General features: G+C 39.1%; 1 protein-coding gene across 1 annotated transcript in view; it reads left to right on the top strand.

Moving 5' to 3' along the window:
- The first annotated feature begins 218 nt into the window (after positions 1-218).
- Positions 219-20,112, top strand: part of INPP4A (inositol polyphosphate-4-phosphatase, type I, 107kDa) — a 50,114-nt gene continuing 30,220 nt past the window's right edge. The window contains exons 1-13 of the mRNA XM_008943462.1: positions 219-279; positions 2,936-3,154; positions 3,993-4,037; positions 5,389-5,507; positions 5,623-5,739; positions 6,783-6,862; positions 9,466-9,577; positions 10,556-10,646; positions 11,295-11,442; positions 14,963-15,093; positions 15,433-15,537; positions 16,317-16,425; positions 18,087-18,104. Coding sequence (XP_008941710.1) covers positions 3,049-3,154; positions 3,993-4,037; positions 5,389-5,507; positions 5,623-5,739; positions 6,783-6,862; positions 9,466-9,577; positions 10,556-10,646; positions 11,295-11,442; positions 14,963-15,093; positions 15,433-15,537; positions 16,317-16,425; positions 18,087-18,104 — 1,181 coding nt within the window. The 5' untranslated portion in view covers positions 219-279; positions 2,936-3,048. The remainder of the gene's footprint in view (positions 280-2,935; positions 3,155-3,992; positions 4,038-5,388; positions 5,508-5,622; positions 5,740-6,782; positions 6,863-9,465; positions 9,578-10,555; positions 10,647-11,294; positions 11,443-14,962; positions 15,094-15,432; positions 15,538-16,316; positions 16,426-18,086; positions 18,105-20,112) is intronic.

Below are 20,112 nucleotides of genomic sequence, written 5' to 3'. Positions count from 1 at the left end.
TGATCCTGCTCTTGACTGGCTATTGCTATGACTGCTTGGTGAGTGAGACCCAGCAGAGGTTCATACTCTTTTTCTGTTTTCAGTAAACTTTAATGTGAGAGCCAGTAATCAGAAGTTATTTACAGTTTATCTGACAATGGTGCCTGCCTGTTGGCTGTGATTTATACTGTATAAAAGGACTGATTAATCATACTGATTATTTTGTTAATTTTTTAGATGTGGACTTAGCTGATGTTATGATACGCAAAATCCCTCCACACATGGCAAAAAGAGCCCTCTGTGAGTATGATTGGTGTAAGTATATTAAGAATGCATCATTAAATGAGAAATTAATATTGCAATTTTAACTGAATAGTTGAGAACTTCGGGAGCTGTGGAAAATTATTATGCTCAGTAATATTTAAATAGAAAGAGCTGTAAAACAAAGAAAATATCTGACCCTATTTTAACTTCAACAACTAATGGAGATTTTAGCTGAAAACCAACTGAACTCTCTAAACTGACTGCTGTCTGACCTGTACCTATGTGAACATCTTAGTTATTCTCTAATGGAGGTATTTGTAGGATGTGGGGGAAGGGGCTGTGGCATCCTGTCTAAATCTCTGCAAGCACATTTTGTAGGTGTTCTGTTTCATTAAGCAGTTAGGTTTAATGGATTTAAAAAACATTCACATTACATAAGGAACAAACCAAGGAAAATCTATTGCTGAAAGAAGGGGGAAAAATAGGATAATGGAAAGACTTGGAAGCTGGCAAAGAATATTGATGGAAATTTTATTTTAACAAATCTTAGGCCATCCAGTTGTATTCAAGAAAGAATGGTGGCTCAGAAGCCTCTTCTTTGCTGTCAGTGATCAAACTTTGCAACAGCCAGGTTGGCCAGAGAGGTTACGGCCAGAGAGATATATTCTTGTCCAAAAGCAACTGGACACAGTCCTGAGGAACTTACTCTAGGTGAACCGTGCTTTTTAGCAGAGGGTTTGGATTAGATGATGTTGTGGTTTGAGGCTTGGAATGGGGGCGTGACCTTCCAGCAACTGGGCGGACCCCGGGTGGGGGTGAAACCATTGTATTCCCTCCCCTTCCCACACACACTCTGATAAGAGGCAGGGAGTGGTTTCTTGTTTCACTCCTGCCTTGGAGCTCAGAGAGGAAAGTTCTCCTTTCCCTCCGGGGGACCCTGGAACCATTTCTGAGGGGTTTTGTATATTTTATCTTTTGTATTATTCCCCTGATCTTTATATATATTATTTTCCTTACCTCCCTTTTTCGTTTTCTGTTCCTTGTTGAACAATATACTTCATTTTTTTTTTTAAAAGTGTCTCTCACTCTCTCTCTCGAGGGGGTGGGGGAGAGGCGAGTACACAGTTCTGTTCCGTGTGGGTCCTGCCCTGAACCCCTTTTTACACGGAACCAGGACAGATGAGCTCTAGAGATCCCTTCCAACCTCAATAATTCTGTGATTCTGTATGAACTGGAAAACTACCTGCTTTAATTTTTGGTAATCATAAATTAGAGCTATAAACAGAGTATTGTTTTATATCACTGAGTTTCAATGATTTTGGGGGTGGGATGTTCAGAAATCTCAATTTCTGCTTCTTCCACTCGAGAATTCCCTTTTTTTATTTTCCCAGTTTGGAATTGGCTTATGACATTATATTGTTTAAACCTGAGCTGAATGACTGAGGCAAATTGTTAGTTCTGAGTGGCAACAAATTGGCCCATCTGGTGGACATGACACAAATTCCTTCCTCCCTAGAATGAGCTTCCCCTTTAAAATCACATTCCTAAGCTCTCGTGGATGGCTAGAATTGTCTTTGATTCAGCTGTCTTAGATCCTTAACTTGCATCTCGATTTTAGATGTCCAGTCAGCCGGTGATAGTTAAGCAAATGTTTGAGTTACCTGTTTTAAAATGGCTATTTAAAACACAAGTAAAAGCTAGGTGCTTTATTGAATTAGAAGGTATCTTACCTGTTGTTAGGTCTGTCAACCTAAGAGGAAAAAAAAAATGCTCCCATTATGCATCATGGTTTGAATGTTTTGTAAAATATATGAGGGACTGCTGTGAAAGTATTAGTCACTGTGTTACTACCTTTCTGCTTTATTGGATTTTACTCCTAATCACCTTACTAAATGGAGTTTGTCGGTATAATATGAAATGAATACAAAAGTTCTGTAACAGCAGTGCTAATGTGACTGACAGAAGGAGCATTCAAATGTATCAGCCAAACCAAAAGCACCACATTTAACAATGGGACTAAATTTTCAATAGGCTTTGCTACCATAAGGTTTCACTTTATAGGCGTTGTGAGGGGAAGACCAGCTTGTCATGGATGTCTGCAGACCAATAAAGTGTAGGGTGGAGGAGAAGCACAGACACTGCCATGTGTGGCCATCCCAGAATTTCAGCCTCCCTCTGACCCTGTAGGTTTTATTTATAGTTTTCAATATCCCTTTCTCGTGGCAGTGGAGCCTGGACAGGCACAGTGTGCTGACACTAACAACATTTCCTGCTCTTTTGTTCTTCAGCCTGCTGACCCAGTGTCTCTTTGTCCTTATCCCTTGTCCTACCTCTGCAGACAGAGGCCCCATCTGACAAATTTACTTGTGCTCCCCAGAGATTATGAAAACCAGGAAACTTCATTAAGGATGGTTTAATAACTTAGACAAAGGAGAAGGGCAGCTGGTCTGTTAATGAGTCTCAACCCCCATTCTCCGACAGAAGAGCCTTTCTTGCATGTGGTACAGTCTTCAACAATTTGCAGTAAAATGCTACAGATGTACAGTTCATGCAAATTAAGTTACTGTGCCTTGGATCTGCATTTTGTTTGGATGACCTGAAGCAATTTTATGGCAATAGGTTGCTTCCGTTGAACAGTAGCTGATAGGGACCTAAAATTTTGGTGTATGTTTTTGCTCTTTTTATTGCTCAGGGCGGTAATGTTAGAGGAATAGCAATTGGAGACAACCTGCTGCACTCTGCTACTCTGCAAGGCAAGCAGCAGTAAAGCCAAGCAGCAAGAAAAGAAGAGTTCTTCATGACAAAATGACAGCAAGAGAACACAGTCCCCGCCATGGTGCCAAGTCCCGCACCGTGCAGCGGGCCTCCACCATTGATGTCACCTCTGACATGCTGGGTCTCTCTCTAGCAGGTATGCACCTTCCCATCAGCTGCTGCTCTGCTGCTCCTCTCAGAATCTACCTTCTGCTAGCACACTTTTGTTCTTTTAATTGCTAGAAGATTTAGATGTGCATAGTTATCTGGAGGGAATGAGATAAAGGAACTTACAGTAAAAAATTAAGAAGTCTTAACATTTTTAAACTAGAGAAGACATTAAAAATGGACAGGGAAGAAAAAAAAATATATTAAACTAGATTTTATGCCGTTATGTGTCAGTCAAAAATAGACAGTGGGGAAGAAAACAGCAAAAGAATGTCAAGGTCTAGGAAGAGTCTTTGGCAACCTCCTTTTTTGACATTGTATAAAATTTTCAAGAGAGTTCAGGGAACTGAGAATTATCTCCCTCATCTTTTATGGTGAGTAAATTAGGATTGTAACCTCCAGAGGGTTTCTTTGATTAGTGAGAGAGACAGGTAGTTTCAAACTTCTCCCTGTTCACTAATCACAGAGGAGATATATCTGATTTAATAATTTGGAGTTAATAGTAGCTCAGACACTAAGTGGCTTTTTTCCTGTTGTTTTCTACTGAGATTCTGTGTTTTATGTTCCCATAGTCCATATAATCTTGCATAGTTTTACATATTTTAACATGTTTTATAAAATGAGATATCTCAAGTTTTTCAAATTCTTTTTAGATACCAAAGATTATCTAATACATATTTTAAATACCAGTCATGGCTCACTAAATTAAAAATGTTATTTTTGTTCTGTAAAATTTAATTTCTTTCTCTGTATGACTGCAGCTTCAGGAAAGGATCCACATGACAGCAGTGTTTGGCTAATCTTTTGTTAATATTTCTGATTTACAGGAAACATCCAGGATCCAGATGAGCCAATTTTAGAGTTCAGTTTAGGTAGGTTTAGTGATTTTTATGCTAATTTTGATTATACATGCTATTGAGTATGTGTGGGGTTTTTTAATTGTTGAAGTGCCTTCCACGTGGTACAGATTGAAACTTTGCTTTGATTTTTGTGGAGATGGGGTACAGTTTTCTTGCTGCCTGTACAATATCTTTTGATAAGCAGTCAGCAGTTTGATGTTGTGATGGTTTTAAAAGTCTGTAATTAAAACATCTGTGTTATGAAATTTAAAATGTTTGCTATGTGAGTGTTATTTGTAAATGTTTGTTTATGAGAAGATACAGTGAAACTGTCTTTGGTCTCAGTATAGCCGCAGCTCAGGTCTTCTAGCAAAGTGAAAATTTGCTGCAAACACCGTTTTAGGACAGAATATTTTCTAAGAGTTACACATACGTTCTTTCCTGTGGTCTTTGCTGTCAAGTGACAATGTGAGATGCAGAAGTGACCTAATTTCTGAGATGGTTAAATTTGGACAAGAAGCTTGTGCATTGACTAACCTCACTTGAAGAAGTGATGAAGAATATTTTCTTCATGGAATCTCAACTGCAGGATTGTTTCCTTGGCTTAATAGTGCGTAGATGTTTGGAAGGTTCCGCTCTCAGCGTTATGTTTGAAATGGAAAAATTAGAACATTTTCTCAGATGTATGTAATTCTGTTATGAATAATAATCTTAACATGAAATTCTTATAAGATACTTTAAATATTTTCCAATAAATGAAAAATATCTAGAACTGCAAAGCTGTTTAGTGTACACTTAAACATTTTGGTTGCCTACATAAATTTCAGAATTAACTTTCTGCATCTTGCTGAAGCAGAGTCAGAACTGTAGTTACAGGTACCTCGCTAGATAGAATTTGGCTCTGAAGTTTAGTGTGATTGTGTAGAGTGGCTCACTGATATTTCCGGAAGTTGTTTCCTACTCACCATGTTCCCTTCCCAGCAGTTAAACTCACAGTAACATTTTAGAGAAAATAAATTGCTGTCCTTTTACATTTATCAGCTAGCTCTCCCCATAGTAGTGCTGCTTGATTGACATTCAAGCACTTCTGTTGGTTCTCCATGGCAATATGCTGTTTGGTAATGGGCTTAATGGAGCGTGACTTCAAATCAAATGCAGCCGTGCTCATGAGGTTCCCAGAGGGAAACCTGTGCATGTGTGCTGCTCCAAGGAGCTGGGCCAGGGGGTGGATAGGCAGGGCTTAGGAGGAAACGGGAACTGATATGAGGCCCTCCGTGGCTTTATTGCTCAGGGTATGAAAAATGCTTTTGTAAAAATGTAGAGTCTTACAGCAATATGAAAAAGATCCCGAATTTAAATTTATGTATCTGTTGCATACCTAAAGCTTGCAGTGAGCTCCTGACTCCATCGCTAGATCGAAAACCAAATAGTTTTGTAGCAGTGAGTGTAACTACACCTCCTCAGGCCTTCTGGACGAAGCATGCACAGACAGAAATTATTGAGGTAAGTAGTGACGTACAACTGGATTAGATTTAAAGTTGAAGCTAAAACAGGAAGCGTTTCTTCCCAACAAATATCACCTTGCATTAATTTTTGCCTTTTTTGTTTATGATTACAGGGAACAAGTAATCCTATCTTTCTAAGCAGCATTGCCTTTTTCCAAGACTCTCTTATAAATCAAATGACACAAATCAAGCTCTCCGTGTACGACGTCAAAGATAGATCTCAGGGAACAGTAAGTTTCCTTTATTCTGTTGACTGCCCAGTCAGGGTGGAGCAAGGAAACAAGGGAAGGAAATGAAACCATTAACTCCTGTGGAAGAAAGCAAAGGGTTAGCAGCATTATTCCTAGAGAAGGCAAGACGGACAGGGGAGAGAGGGACAAATGCCATGAGATGGGCTTGGCAAAGTGGGGAGCATTGCCAGTTTGCTCAAATAAGGCTTGTCTACAGCATGGTTAGGAACCACTGATTTAAAATAAGTGATTCTGTCACATTTCTGTTACATTTTTGACCTCTTCACTGAACTAGATAATGAATGGGATCAAATACGCCTGACTGAGGCCCCTAACCTCTGCCAAAATGTTGGCCTTGTTGGGCCCATAATCAAGCAGTCCTTTTGAACAGAACTGCTAAATTCCAAAAATTGTCCTTCCCTGATAACGTAGTGATTTTTTTCAGGGGTAAAGATTTGTTCCTTTTCTGAAAGGACTTTTGAGTGCCAGCCCTCCCACGTAACTACTTGGAACTGTGGGCAACTCGGGCCCTTTCTTCTCAGACTCTTGCCCAGAATACAGTTTCAGGCCCCACGTGTCTGCTTTTCCATGGCTTCCTCAGGGGCAGCAGAGCTGTCCCTCTCTGTACAGTGCTCCATGGGGAGGCTCTGGGGAAAAAGCAATGCCTCTGGAGGAGGTAAGTTCTCTAGGAGGAGCCAAGGTCAGGGAGAGACTGAATTGTGTGTGGACCTAGTCAGTCTGAGCCCCATTCCGTCATTGCTTTCAGTGTTCCTGTGTTGCTGTGCCTAAGCTTGTATACATTCAGGTACGTGCACTCCAGTCCTAGAAAAAGAAAAATGCTTATTGTCCTCCAGTAAAAAAAGGATTTTTGATTAATTGAATTTTAAAGCTTTTTAATCAGTTATATGTGGGCCTGTATAATTATATTTTTGTTCTCAGACTTCTGTGCATTATAATTGTATTTTGGGCTTTAGTGCTGTGGACAAAGCCTTTGTTCATTGTAAAGGTAAATAATTACAACTCTGGTATTCATCTTCTTTCAGATGTATTTGTTGGGTTCTGGGACGTTCACTGTAAAAGAACTTCTTCAGGAGAAGTATCACAGGTTGCACTTAACACTAAGGTTTGTAATATTCTCCATTTAAGATTTAGTTCTTAATTCTTGAAAACATGCTTATGATGTGATGAAAACTGTGAGATGTGATGAAATACTTTATTTGGTTGGTTGAATTTTTTAATTGTAGAACACTATAAAGGAAAAACTATTTTATATTGCATAATAATTAAAACATGTATAACAACACCTTTCCAATGTGAAGACATAAAGTTAGACGTTGGTTCTGGTTCTGCAAGTCAAGAAAGTATTGTCAAGACCATTTTCATTTTTGTGCATTTCAGCCTGTCAACTCAGCAAATATGTCTGTGAGGAATGGAAAAATAGAATATTTTTAACTGTGCTGATGTATAAAGAGCCTCTGATGGCGAGAATGAAACACACTGAAACAGTCTTATCTTGACTGTTTGGAATACCTTGGCTTAGCTAAATCTAGGTTCTCTTTACTATTTCAGCACCTACCTGTTGCTTAATTGTGTATTTGTTGCTAAACAGTGTATTTATCAATATAATGAACTAAGAACAGGAAGAGTCACATTACAATAGCATTGATGTGATTTTCTAGTTTAGTTCATATTAGAAATTTTTGCAGAAGGAATGTGACTCAGGTGGGAAAGAAAAAGAGAATGTGAGTTTAATACCAGTCGTTAAGGTAGTTCTAATCATAGGAATCAAACCATGCTCTTGAAAGCCACTGTAGGACAATGTTAAGTGGCGGGCTGGGGAAGAGTGAAGAAAGCTAAGTGACATTAAGGAAAGAGAACTGTGATGTGTAAATGCACATTGCACGTGTTGAAACTAGGGCAGGCATCCCTGTCAAAGAAGACAAAGGGAAGTCAGCTGAGAGGTGGAAGCATAACCAGAGAGGCCGAGGAAGAGGGTGTTGATAGTATTGGCATAGTCAGCACTAGAAATAGTGACTGTGATAAAGTTGCAGAAATTTCTTAACCAGACACAACTAACAAAACATGGGCAAAGCTTTTCATGCTAGAAGAAATGGGTGAAGTTTTCAGTTTTTTCTGCAATGTCTTGCAAAGAAAAAAAAATTGAAAAAATTTAATGATGGCAGCAGATGAGGAAAATGAATCAGAAAAGACACCAGAAGTGTGATGCTTATGGTGGGTAAAATAGTCTAATTTATCAGAAGTGTGAAGATGAGGGTGTTTTGAGGCAGATGAGAAAGAGGAGGAACGTGATGACAAGAGTTTCATGGTTGTGTGTTAAACATAGTTATTGTTAGGTTTATTCTTTCATGACTAAGTTGAAAATGGACTTTGTTAAACTCTGTTGTTTTGATATCAAGTGTATGCTGATTATCAAAGTGTGTGAATACGTGCATGTCTTATTGTCACATTATCGCTCACATGTATAAACTGGATGCGGAACAATGTCTATGAACATGCTACATGATTTGGATACTTAAACCTTTTCTGGTAGTCATCTTGTGTGCTTCTTTTGCCTCCCCAGTATTGTCTGTTCCAGAGACTTTTTTTTTCTTAGTTGTCCCAGCATATTTTTACATGTAAACAACAATGTGAAAGTACCATTTAGAATCTTAACATAAAGTTTCTGCCAATGTCACTATGTGTCATGGGTGAGACAAAAATATGTGACAGACATGGTAGATCCTGGTACTGGTGTTTATTTAAAAACCAGCAAGATTCAAACTTTTATCCCACTTGATTCTCTGTCTGACTCACTCACTGACTACCCCCTCAGTTGTGTTCATATGGTGTCAGCTTCCCTCCCCAGCTGGGAGATGGCTGCTGGTCTGGGAAGGTGTGACAGAAGTTTGTCTCAGTTTGTGCTGTGCATCTCCTCAGCTGTGAATTGCCTGTCGCAGCTTATAGCAGCCAGATCCCTGGGGTTCTCTGGTATTTGTTTCCATCCAATCCCCTGACCTGCAGGATCTTCTTCCACCTCAGGGATCTTTCTTCCATTAAAAATCTGCACCACCTTCTTCCCTAGACCACTTCTGGTCAGGATCCTTCTTTTTAGCATCAGCTTTTCTTTCTGCAATATCAGGCCCCCAGTGTTTCTGATCTATGCAATCTATCTGCAGAAGCACAAGATGTGATCAGCCTTCTGACTGGTCACCTTGCCTGAAAGATCTGGGATATGGCTGCTTTTGTTTAGTCCCCATATTATCAAAATTTACCAGTTGCAACTGTACTGGTTTCAGCTAGTAAGTATCAGGCTTCTGATTGGGAGTTTAGAAGTTTGGTTTCAGACACTCACACACATGGACTCACACACAGATATTTGCACATACATCCAATTATCTGCACCTTGTCAATATTCACAACTTAAGCTGTTTTTGCCAGCAACAGTCCCACTGTAAAATCTAAACTCTCTCTGGATTTACAGAAATATTGAAACACATTCATAGTTTTAGATTGCCTTCAATCAGAAAGTCTGTACAGCATCCCTGCAGGATGAGGGGAGCGTTTTCCTGTTGTAATAATACATTATAAAATATGTAAAGTGAAGTTGAAAGACTTCCTATTTAAAATGTTCATTAAGTTTGAAGATTAATAGCCTTTTATAAGTGTTCCCTTGTTGATAAACAGGTCCACCTCCAAAAAAATCTCAACGCAGAGTGTTTGTTGCAGGTCGGCTGAAAGTGACCGTGTAGGTAACATTACAGTTATTGGATGGCAAATGGAGGAAAAAACTGACCAAAGGCCTCCAGTGACAAGGTCACCTGATACAGTTAATGGAAGGGTGAGTATGACCATTGTATCAAACTCAGAAAAATGCACATTTATTGCCAGCCTTGAGATAAGCTGTGTTGACATCTGCTGTCAACTTTCCTGTCCATCTTGGTATTTAGTAGTGCTTTACAATTTCAAAATCCCGTAGAGAGCAGCCTAATGGTGATGAGGTGGTTTTGTACTTTGCAGAGCTCTTGGTGCTCATGTTTAAAAGTCCTGGGGAAAATTTTAGTTTATGGTCACTAAGCTTTAGCTTCAAGTGCTCATGCCCTTCATCAGAATAGGTTTATGGTACTGCCTGTTGGTGCACTTGATGCTTCAGTAACCAATTCCACAAAGATGTGGTATTCCAGTTCACAGTGTGAATTGGAAAGTGGAATTAAGTAAAGTTGTAAGGGAGATGGTCAGGGAATTTACAGAATTTTCACAGGCAACTTGAAAGATTTTATTAAAACTGAACAGGTTACTCAAATACTGGGTATTTTTTTTTCCCTCCTAATCCACAAATATTTGTCTGGGAGCATATATTAATAGTGTTTTCTCAGCCTAGACATATATTTCATTCTATAAACCTTGTGTTCTGAGTATGCTGGTGGTAATTACACTGGTATCTGTGTATCACAGGCACAGCCTGGGTTAGTATCACTTGGTATCCAGACAGACTTGTAGCTGCCACACATTGGTGCAGTATCTTTAAGGACTATGGAGCTGTGCTAACATAAAATAGTTGAAAGGCTGGATGAAACTTTTTACAGCATTTTGAACTGTGCAGTAGAAATAAAGAGGAATGCTTAGATTGGAGAGTTTAAGTGGATTTACTGTTTCAGCCTGCAGTATTTCTTGTCCACAGTAAACATATTTGAAATATTTATTTCAACTGTGTGTTGTTGAATATTCCTTTCAAGTCCATGCACTAGGGTCATCGCTGCGTGTTGCCCTGGCACTGACGTTTTATTCCCTACTATTTGTGGGGTTTGGTTTTTTTTAGACTGTGTTGCCAGTTGATGAAAGTTTAACAGAATCTTTAGGAATCAGATCCAAATATGCTTCATTACGGAAGGATGCACTACTGAAATCTGGTAAGCTGCTGTGGGCTGTGACAAGTAAGCTTTAGGCATCAGGAAAAGCTAATCTCTTGCTGTCTGCCTGTGGCCCCAGGCATTTAAGCAGATGTTTCATTTGAATAGGAGCAGGCAGCTGATTGAGCAGCCCTTTGAGGATCACAGAAGAATAAATTAATTTATCATCTGCACTATTTTAGATAGTAAAACCAGCAGAAGCAAACATTTGTCATTAAGTTGACTGTAGTATAAAATTTTCCGTGCAATTTGCCAAGTCTGTTCCTAAGCAATCATTGAGGGGTGAGGGGAGGGACAAAGGAAATTGATTGTTTAACCTTTCTTCAGTATATTTTTTTTTAAACTTTCCAGTAAGTGATTTCATGAGAGGAAAATGTACAGAAGAGAAAAAAAAAAAAGTATTTCAAAAGTTGAATATGTATTTGATTTCCTTACCAGTGTTTTAAATCATTTGGAGGCTTTTCTGGCAAACACTGGAAAAATGATCATTTCAGAATGACCATGCTTGGAAAAGCTAGAATGATGCCTGGTTACACCAGGTCTTTATAGCACATCAGTGAATCGAAGCCATTTACTTTACATAAGGAGAGACTTTTTATGCTTTTAGCTCAAACCCTGCACTTAAATAACGGGATTTCCGTTCTGTAGTGTTTGGTGGCGCCATTTGCCGAATGTATCGCTTCCCAACCACCGATGGGAACCACCTGAGAATCCTGGAGCAGATGGCTGAGAGCATCCTCTCCCTGCACATTCCCAGGCAATTTGTGAAGCTTCTGCTAGAAGAAGATGCAGCAAGGTGAGTTGAGTTTGGGCCAGTTTACACGTGGAGTGATACAGCAGTGATACGGCTGTTATTGAGTTACCAAGGAATGCATCTGTGTTGAGACACTGAGGAAAAAATAGGAGAAGCAGCAAGTTGCTGACTGTAAAGTGAATAAAATTTCATGTTAGAATATAGAATTGGGGCTTGAGTGTATAGTAACGTGAACAGAGAGAGCTGCTGATGCCAACAATTGTTGATATAGTGAACACTTAGGATTGTACTGCAGTTAGCTGCACTTAAGGGTTATCTGTTCCTATCACAGAAGTATTGATAAGCTCACAGAACATATTATTCCATAGTATCATGACTGTATTAGGACATTAGAACACATTATGTTTTTATATGTGTAAATATTTATATACTTCAATACACTTTATTTTTTAAACACAGTTTATTTATAATAAAGAAAAAAATGTGGTTGAATTAGAAATAAAACATATCCCAATGTTACATTGCTGGGAGGAGGTCTGGATAGACGAGACAGCATAAATGAGAGAGTAATAACTCCAGTGGCTGAGAACTGTGAGAAAGAAATGGAGACAATGCAGAAACCAGCTGAGTGGAATGAGTAACTAGAGTAGTAGGTAGGGGAGAAAGATGCTAGTCACACTGAAGGGCAACTTTGAAAAAGTCAGCTGACATCTGTTCTATGAAAGCAAAACAAGGATAGGTGACAGGAGCACTGAATCCACTCAGTGAGTTAAGATATGGCTTTGAGAGTCAGAAGAGCAGTTCTGAATGGAAAACAATCAAAAGAAAAGCAAGTAACATGAGACACTGTAGGACAGTAAGGACAGGAGGTGGAAGGGAGAAGAAAATCTGTTAAATGTTTTGTAGGTTTATTCTGAATTTGCTTTTTTGAAGCAGTTAACTCTCTTCCAGGCAACATATTTATGAGTTTTACTTCCCTACATTTGTAAACATCATGGTTTGTGTTTTTTTTTACAAAAGTGAAGATTGCGATGGTAAAGTAATTTTAGCTGTATTTCTGAGTTTGGTTTTTTTTTTTATTTTGACTGTGTTTGAATCAAATCCTGGAGATCTAACTAAGCCTGACCTTAATTAAAACTATCTAGTGCTCTCCATTGTCCTATATTAATACATTTCAATTCCTTTGGGATATTGTGAAAGAAAATAATGAGTTAATGCATATGAGTGAGCAGAGGAGCGGTAGTTGTCTACCGTGCTTGCAGGTATTTTCATATTTTGCAAAAATGATGAATCATCACAGGAAGATGGCTGTGACTTTTTATAATGTATGGAGAAACTAATGCATGACATGACTGAGTTTATGAACTCCATTGGTTTGGCTTTTGTTTTTTGCAACTGCTGTGTTTTGTTTTTTATTGACATGCACTAAAGAGAAGGCAGGTCTTAGCTTCTAGAGAGTGAATGCTGTTATCTTGCCTATCTGTCCTGCTCCAGCCTTGATGGAGAGGGCTTGAGGTATGCCATTACACATTTTGGCATGGGTTATTCATTGCTTATTTTATGTTTTTGTTTCTCTACAGCTTTCCTCACAGTGTGTTTAAAAGCACCTGTTCATTATGAGCTGCAGACAGAATAATGTAAAGAGTTGGCAAGCTTACCCATAAGGTGCTCTCTGTGATGGATGTAGTTTAAGGACTTGAAGATCATAAGAGGAGAATTTAGGGTGAATGGGAGAAAAAAGATGCAGCTTTCTGCAAGACTGTGGACAGTGCAGTTTCTTAAGGCATTAGCCATGAAATGTGACTGTTCAGAGGCTCTTGCTAAAGTCATCTAGAGATCAATGGATACATACTGTTACAGATTAATAAAGCCCGGGTGGTTGCTAGCAGGACTTTATATGCTCTGAATTGTGTGGCTGAAAGGTAAATATAATTAGCAAAAAAGACTCCCTTCTGTCTGTTCAGTTGAGGTGACCCTCAATGACATGCACAATCCCACTTTGTATTCATAGGCTCTCTCAGATCTGGTGAAGCTCTCTGTTCTCCACTCTGTGTTACAGCCCAGAGGAATGATGGACTGCTGCACAAGCACAGATGATTCTGTCTTAACATCCCAATGACTTTTTAAATGTCCTTGAATAATCACAACTGCTGGCTTTTACATAAAGCTCTTCTGGACCAGAGCTCTTTGAAAGGAAGCATCTAACCCGGGGGATATTTTGACTACCTACTTATTTATGACAGCACAACCCCTGCTGTCTTCGCCCTATGGGACAAACGAGTAAACTTAAGTGTGGATTTGCTTCAGGAAGATCTGGGCTCAGATGCATGGCTAGTTTTGAGCAGAGAGTTTGACAAGGCAGTCAGAATAGCATTTTATAAAGAAGCAGTTTACAAGATGAAACTGGAAGTGTCTTTTTCCAAGTCACTGATAAATTTAGTTCACACTGTTGCCTATTGGCAAATGAGTCTGATGTTTTTCTTGGAGATTTGCTTCCTTCTCATAATATCCCAGACACTGCAGAGTAGAACTGTTCTGCAATGCTGTCTTAAATTATATACAGACAATTGATTAAAGCTATGGACCAGGGATACTGAGAGAACTGAAAAAAGAATGGGTGGATCCTTTTGGCAGGTGATTGTTCTGCCTTTTCTGGGGTAATGTGCAGTTGAGTTGCATTTGGTGTTGATCTTCCCCCTTCTTCCTTTATTCTAAATATCTTAATCCAAGAAGACAGTAATACAAGCATGACATGAAATACACTGAATATTTTGTCAGCAGTACTGTTGGGAACAGTATGGAACACATTATTGCCCTGTGTGATGGAAAACCTAGCAGTCAGGGTGCAATGTGAAAGCCAGAGGTTGTCCTGTTCTCATCTAGGGGTGTCCAGTTGTCCTTTATTCCACAAACAGTGAAACTTGAGTGCCTTTAATCCTGACTCTCCAATTAAGGTTTTGTTGGCTCATCTTGTCTCTCCAAACCCTTACTAATACTTAACGCTTCTTAGGCCCTCCTTGTCTGGCCACGAAAACCATTGTGTAGGTACCTGGCCAGCACAAATACTCCTTGTACCTAATGTCAGATAGGTGCTAATCTCCCACCTAACGTTTGTCACAGCTCTGATTTAATTTGAGAGCTACCAAAGTTCTGTGGAGTGGCCTAGAAAGGTCCTCATTGTCCCCTGTCACCAGAGATGATGACAGTCCCCATCGTTTGCAAATCATATAGTTTGAAACCTCCTGCAGAAAGGTCAGAAGCTTTTGGTTTTGACCAGCACCTGAGGCTCCTAGGGGGAATATGGTGTATTCTGCCTGTGAAGAACCTTTGTACCTTGGAGTAGAGCTCAGCCGCTGTGCTTTGGGATGTATGTGTGGAAGCATTCCCAGTCAGGTGAGTAAGTTAGACCACAGTGAATTGAGAAAGTGTAAGCTGAGGATGGTGCTACACTGATACAAAGTGAAACTCATTCTTGATCCAGTGGACAATAAACACCTCTCTTTTTTTTTCCTCTGGATTTTTTTTTGTTATTTTGTTGTGTTGTTTTTTTTTTTTCTCCTAGAGTTTGTGAACTAGAAGAATTGGGAGAACTGTCTCCTTGCTGGGAAAGCCTTCGTCGACAAATAGTTACTCAGTACCAAACAATTATTTTAACTTATCAGGAAAATCTAACTGACCTGCACCAGTATAAAGGTGATTTCTTTTTCATAATAACATGATACTTCTCAACCATTATTGTTAGTGCTTCTTTGAAATTGGGAACTCAGAATGTTTTAGTCTGATGCATAAAAAATCCTATTATTAGATTTATTTATTGAGATTTATTGTGGGTTTGGAAATACTTGTCTCCTTTATTCATGCTCTTATTTTACCCTGAAAGTAGAGAGCAATTATGAACAGTAACAGAAAGATATCTTTTTTTCTTTGCTTTACTTTCAGCACATAGCAAATGATGAGTGAAGCTCCTTGAGTGTCTTAGCATAAGCAGAATCAGAGGGGTTTTTATGCTTACTTTTCTCCTGTATTTCTCAGGTCCTTCATTTAAAGCCAGTAGCTTGAAAGCTGATAAAAAATTGGAATTTGTTCCCACAAATTTACATATACAGAGAATGAGAGTCCAGGATGATGGAGGATCAGGTATTTGTTCTTTCTTCACTTTATTCTGTTACTTTTCTCTTAATATTTTAATTTCCATACTCAACCATATAGCAAATTTTCTACAAACTACTGCTCTGTAGTACTAGTGCTACTTGGCATTTTTGTAGCACCTTCTACGTCCAAATTTCTCTGCAAAACAAATGCTGTAAGTATAATTATTGCTATTCTACAGGTGGCAAAAGGAGGTTCTGGAGTTATCCTGGGTGATGCAAGTCAGCCTTTGTACTAGGGAATATATTGGACTAAGCTACTGTGTCCCAGTCATTTTGAACTGTAGCAGAACAGCAAAGGTCCTTACTGTTTTTGTTAAGCTTGTGCACTTTTTCTCTGGAACCATCACGTTATGCAAAATCACACCAGGTTGTTCACATCAAGCTGGTTTCTTCATAAATTACTTTTGTTTTCCCTTCTTTTAGCAGTAATTTCTACTAACAATGGACACACAGTCATCTCATGTATCTATCTGAGGGATTCCAGTAATTTGCAGGTTTTGTGTAAAGGCCAATGTTCAAGGCTTCTTTTTTGTTGTCAGTCTTCTAGATTAAGTAACAGAGGGCCTGCATTCAAGTATGGCTCTTTCACCTCAAAAGTATTTGATGGACTTTCAGGGTGTCTTAACTCATTTTTCGATGTCCTTCAAAACACTTGCACAAAGATTTACAAAAATTACTTTCAAAGTAGTTTTTTAATTTCCACAATTGTTTGTCCACATTAAAGATGACAGGTTTTCATTTGTAAGTCCTTTTTGTCCATCCCAGATCAGAACTATGACATAGTCACCATAGGAGCACCAGCAGCTCATTGTCAAGGCTTTAAATCAGGTGGCTTGCGGAAAAAGCTGCATAAATTTGAAGAGGCAAAGAAACAGTAAGTAGAAGTGTTGTTGTGTCAGATGTTATCCTGCCTTTTCCTCCTGGTCCATGCTCAGCAATTTGGAAAATCACTCCATTCTGTGTTTTTGTTGCACTTCATTCAATAGTTCTACTATACATTGTGAAGATTATTCCATCTTTTTTTCCAAAGAAGGAGAGTGAAAACAATTTCCCCTTCTCATTACCACGTTTCTTTGGTTGCTGATGGGCCCTTTCTATTAGGCTTTTTATTGAAATCTTTAATTTTCCTGAATACTTGTTGGCTTATTTAGTTCAGTTATTTTAGGTGCTGGGTTTGGGTTCTGCCTAATTGTGGATTTAAAAATTTGTCTGTAGAACCTGCTCAGCTGCACTACATCATTCTTTCAACCCATTATCTCTAAGTGACTTTCACCCCTCTCCTAGCTTCAAGGTCCTGTTCCTAACTCCTTAGTATGGAACACCTGAGCCTGATAGGCAGATTCCTTGTTGACAACTTGGGTTTAGTTCTGGGGCTATTGCTGGAGGCTTTTCTGTGTTGCCTCTCGGTTTATGCAGAGATTAGGTTTCAGCATCTGGCCTCACTCTGCTCTACAGGCAGGATACTTGACCTCCACAGTCCTGTCTTCTGGGACTGTCTAGCGAGCAGGCGAAGGGGCAGAATTTGGGAAGGTCACATATGCTAAAGAGAGAGACCTGCATGACACCCACTCCAGCTCCCAAGGAAGAGAGGGTGCTGTCTGGGTCTGCTTTACTTCTGCTGCAGTATGGAGAATTTAAGAAATAACAAGGGCAGCAGGACAAGGAATCACTGTAGTCAGGGAAAAGGAGACCTTGATAATGCCCTTCCAAAGAAAAGGATTTGTAGGATTTGGAGCTGATGGGAGGAGGGAGTGATGGGGGAACCAGGCTCTGCCAGCCACAGAATTAATTTCGGCAGTGGAGATATGGACAGCAGCATCCTGTGAACATCAGTCAGATACGTACTGATAAAAAGATTGGTACAAAAATATGCCTGGTGTAATTATTCATGACATACAGCATGCACTAGGATGGGACTGGAGGAAACTGGAAATTCTGCTAGGCTAAGCTTACCCTTCCTGTTCTTTTGGTACCACTATTGCTTTCAGAAATAACCTCCTTCTGTCAGCTTGGCTGCTGAAGTGGGCCTCACTCCTGCAGGATCTAAGTTCACGTCTGGCTTTTTTGTTTGTTTTCTTTTTGTGGTTCTCTTCACCCAATAATTAAGCTGATCAGAGAGCTTAGTTTTTATTCAGTGCTTTTCCTCTAAGCTGTACAGAACTGTTCCTTCTGGGTCCATTAAAACTGCAGGTTCAGCATTTGAAGAATAACTTTACTTTTAAGTACTTCTGTGTTACCGTGAAAGCCAGTATAGTAGAACTGAGATCCACCTTCTCAGTTTCACTCTTACATGGATATCATTCAGTTCTTTCTCCTTTCATTGACAAAACTGTGCTTGGTGCATCCACATTTCCCCGTAACAACACATGGGCATCTGGCAATCTGTGTTTTTTTGCTTACAAGTTTAATTGTTATGTACCTGCCTTGTTGAAAACATGACTCAAGTTATTTCCCCAAACATCCTTTGTTTTGTTTTCTGCTTTTGGTATTTGCTAACAATCTGCTAATTTTATTTTGGTTTTTTGTTTTTTTTAGCAGTTATGAGGAGTGTTGGTGAGTTTTCTGTTTCTGAGAGTTCTGTAGAGAGGGTTTCTGTTCTTTGGGTTGGTTTGGTTTTTTTTTTTTTTGCTTTCTTTGGCAAAGATCAGTGTGTTTTAAAGTGTTCAGGGCTTTTTAATGTCATGCATCATGGCATCCCTAATTGTGCTCTAAGTAATTGTAGCTGCTTCATAGAACATATGTGAATGAGATTCATTTCATCTGCAATGTTTATTTGTAATGAACAGCTAGCTTCCTGGCTCTCTGTGGTCATAGGAAGTTAGAAAGCTACGGACCAGAACACAAGAATTTTATATCTTTTCCTCTGTGATTTCCAGTCAAAAATGCCTGGAGAAAGAAACTTTCTGCCAGAGCTGGAGGATAATTAAGATCACTTTACGTATTTTAAAAACTTTGTGATAATAGATTTGGCATGGTTTATATTTGTGTAACCCATGTCTTCCTTTAAAAATTTGCACTTTTGTTTATTTTTCTTAATATTGTGGTGTTCAATGCCATGAAAAGGAAACATTACTTGATGGTTCAACAGTGTAGAAGTTCTCTAAATTACTCATATTAAACATTGAACCCCTAATTCATTGAGAGTTTAAGGCTGTGTTACAGTTTGCTAATATGGTGCAATGAGAGCTGTTCATTTGAAAAATCAATTGCAGGTTGGAAAGTAAATGTCTGTGAACTTTACACCGTAATTTTTTCCCCCTGATCATCCCAGCAAATATTTATGATTTAAAAATGTAATAATTCTAAATCAGATCTCAATATGCTGCATGGCCTTTCCTGCCAAATACGTTTTTATGCATGTTAACCACCCTGTCGTGGAAAGGAATTGCTCAGAGGAATTGTCACTAAGATCACTGTTCAATAGAGAGCACAAATCATGTACAGGGAAAGTCCTAAAAGCCAAGATTAATTTGCTGTATGGCACAGCAGCACTGAGGAGTGGTTGTTCTCTGCTCAACTCAGGTGGGTGACCAGAGGGACACAAATAAAGAAACTTTTTTAAGAAATTGTTTCAACATTATATCCTTTGAAAACAAATCCCATCTTTTCTTATAATGGAACTCAGACAGATACTGGGATTAAACTCCTCCCTTGCTTTTGTATCAATTAGGGGACAAGAATTGGTATTCGTGGTAATGGTTTTTAAGTGTGCCCCACATAACCCTCCTGTCTTACGTCACAGACATGCTGCAGAAATTAACAATATTGCTCTCAGGGTAACAAGACAAATTCACCCTCCTCAGAAGTCAGGCTCTGAGGTAACTGCCTGGAAAAGAAAATCCTGTCTGTGTAGTGTCTCAGCATAGCTGGGTCCATTGAGCAGTGCTGGGACTGGTGCAAACAGTAGGTTCTTCTGTGCACTTAGTATGGTGAAGCCATTCATGACTGGAAAAAAATGGAAAAAAAATAAGATAATGTACAATTGGTGTCATCTCATGCTTGATCCTGTGTCAAGTATGGGCATTACGCTTGTCACAGCTGGAGCTGATGTAAAGGCTTGACCTTTGTTTAGCTTTCCTACTGGGAGGGAAAAACAGCATATTGTCTGGCAAAGGGAGTATGTGGGTTGGTTCCAAATAGTTAACGAAAAGCACAACTTCAGCTTAAAGTATTTTTTTCTAAGCTAAAAGGTAGGTTTTGTGAATGGCTTTTCTTGCATAGAATTCAGTCACCCTTTAGAAGTGCTTTTCTCTCTCCAGCAGTTACAGAGAGTGTCTAAGCATCTGTCTTGAACTGGATAAGCAAGTTCTGTAGGCCTCTAAACTTAGAGGACATAAACTATTCTCCTCCACTGCCAAGTAAGCAGTCGTAGCAGAGCTGCAGTGTCCCAGTATAAAGATGCAGGGGTTTTTGGTGTAATTTATTTCCCTTACTATTTGGGAAAGGTCAAAATTTGGTATTGCTTTAGATTGTAATAGCTGAGTTCATAATAGGGAGAATTATATAATTTCCCTAGTTTAGTACAGTAAGTATGCATTAACAGAAGCTTCATGAAGGACAG

The sequence above is a fragment of the Merops nubicus genome, unplaced genomic scaffold (assembly GCF_000691845.1).
Source record: "Merops nubicus isolate BGI_N331 unplaced genomic scaffold, ASM69184v1 scaffold14627, whole genome shotgun sequence".
Lineage (NCBI taxonomy): Eukaryota > Metazoa > Chordata > Aves > Coraciiformes > Meropidae > Merops > Merops nubicus.
Note: the sequence above shows the minus strand (reverse complement) of the source record. Positions and strands in the feature narration are given on the sequence as shown.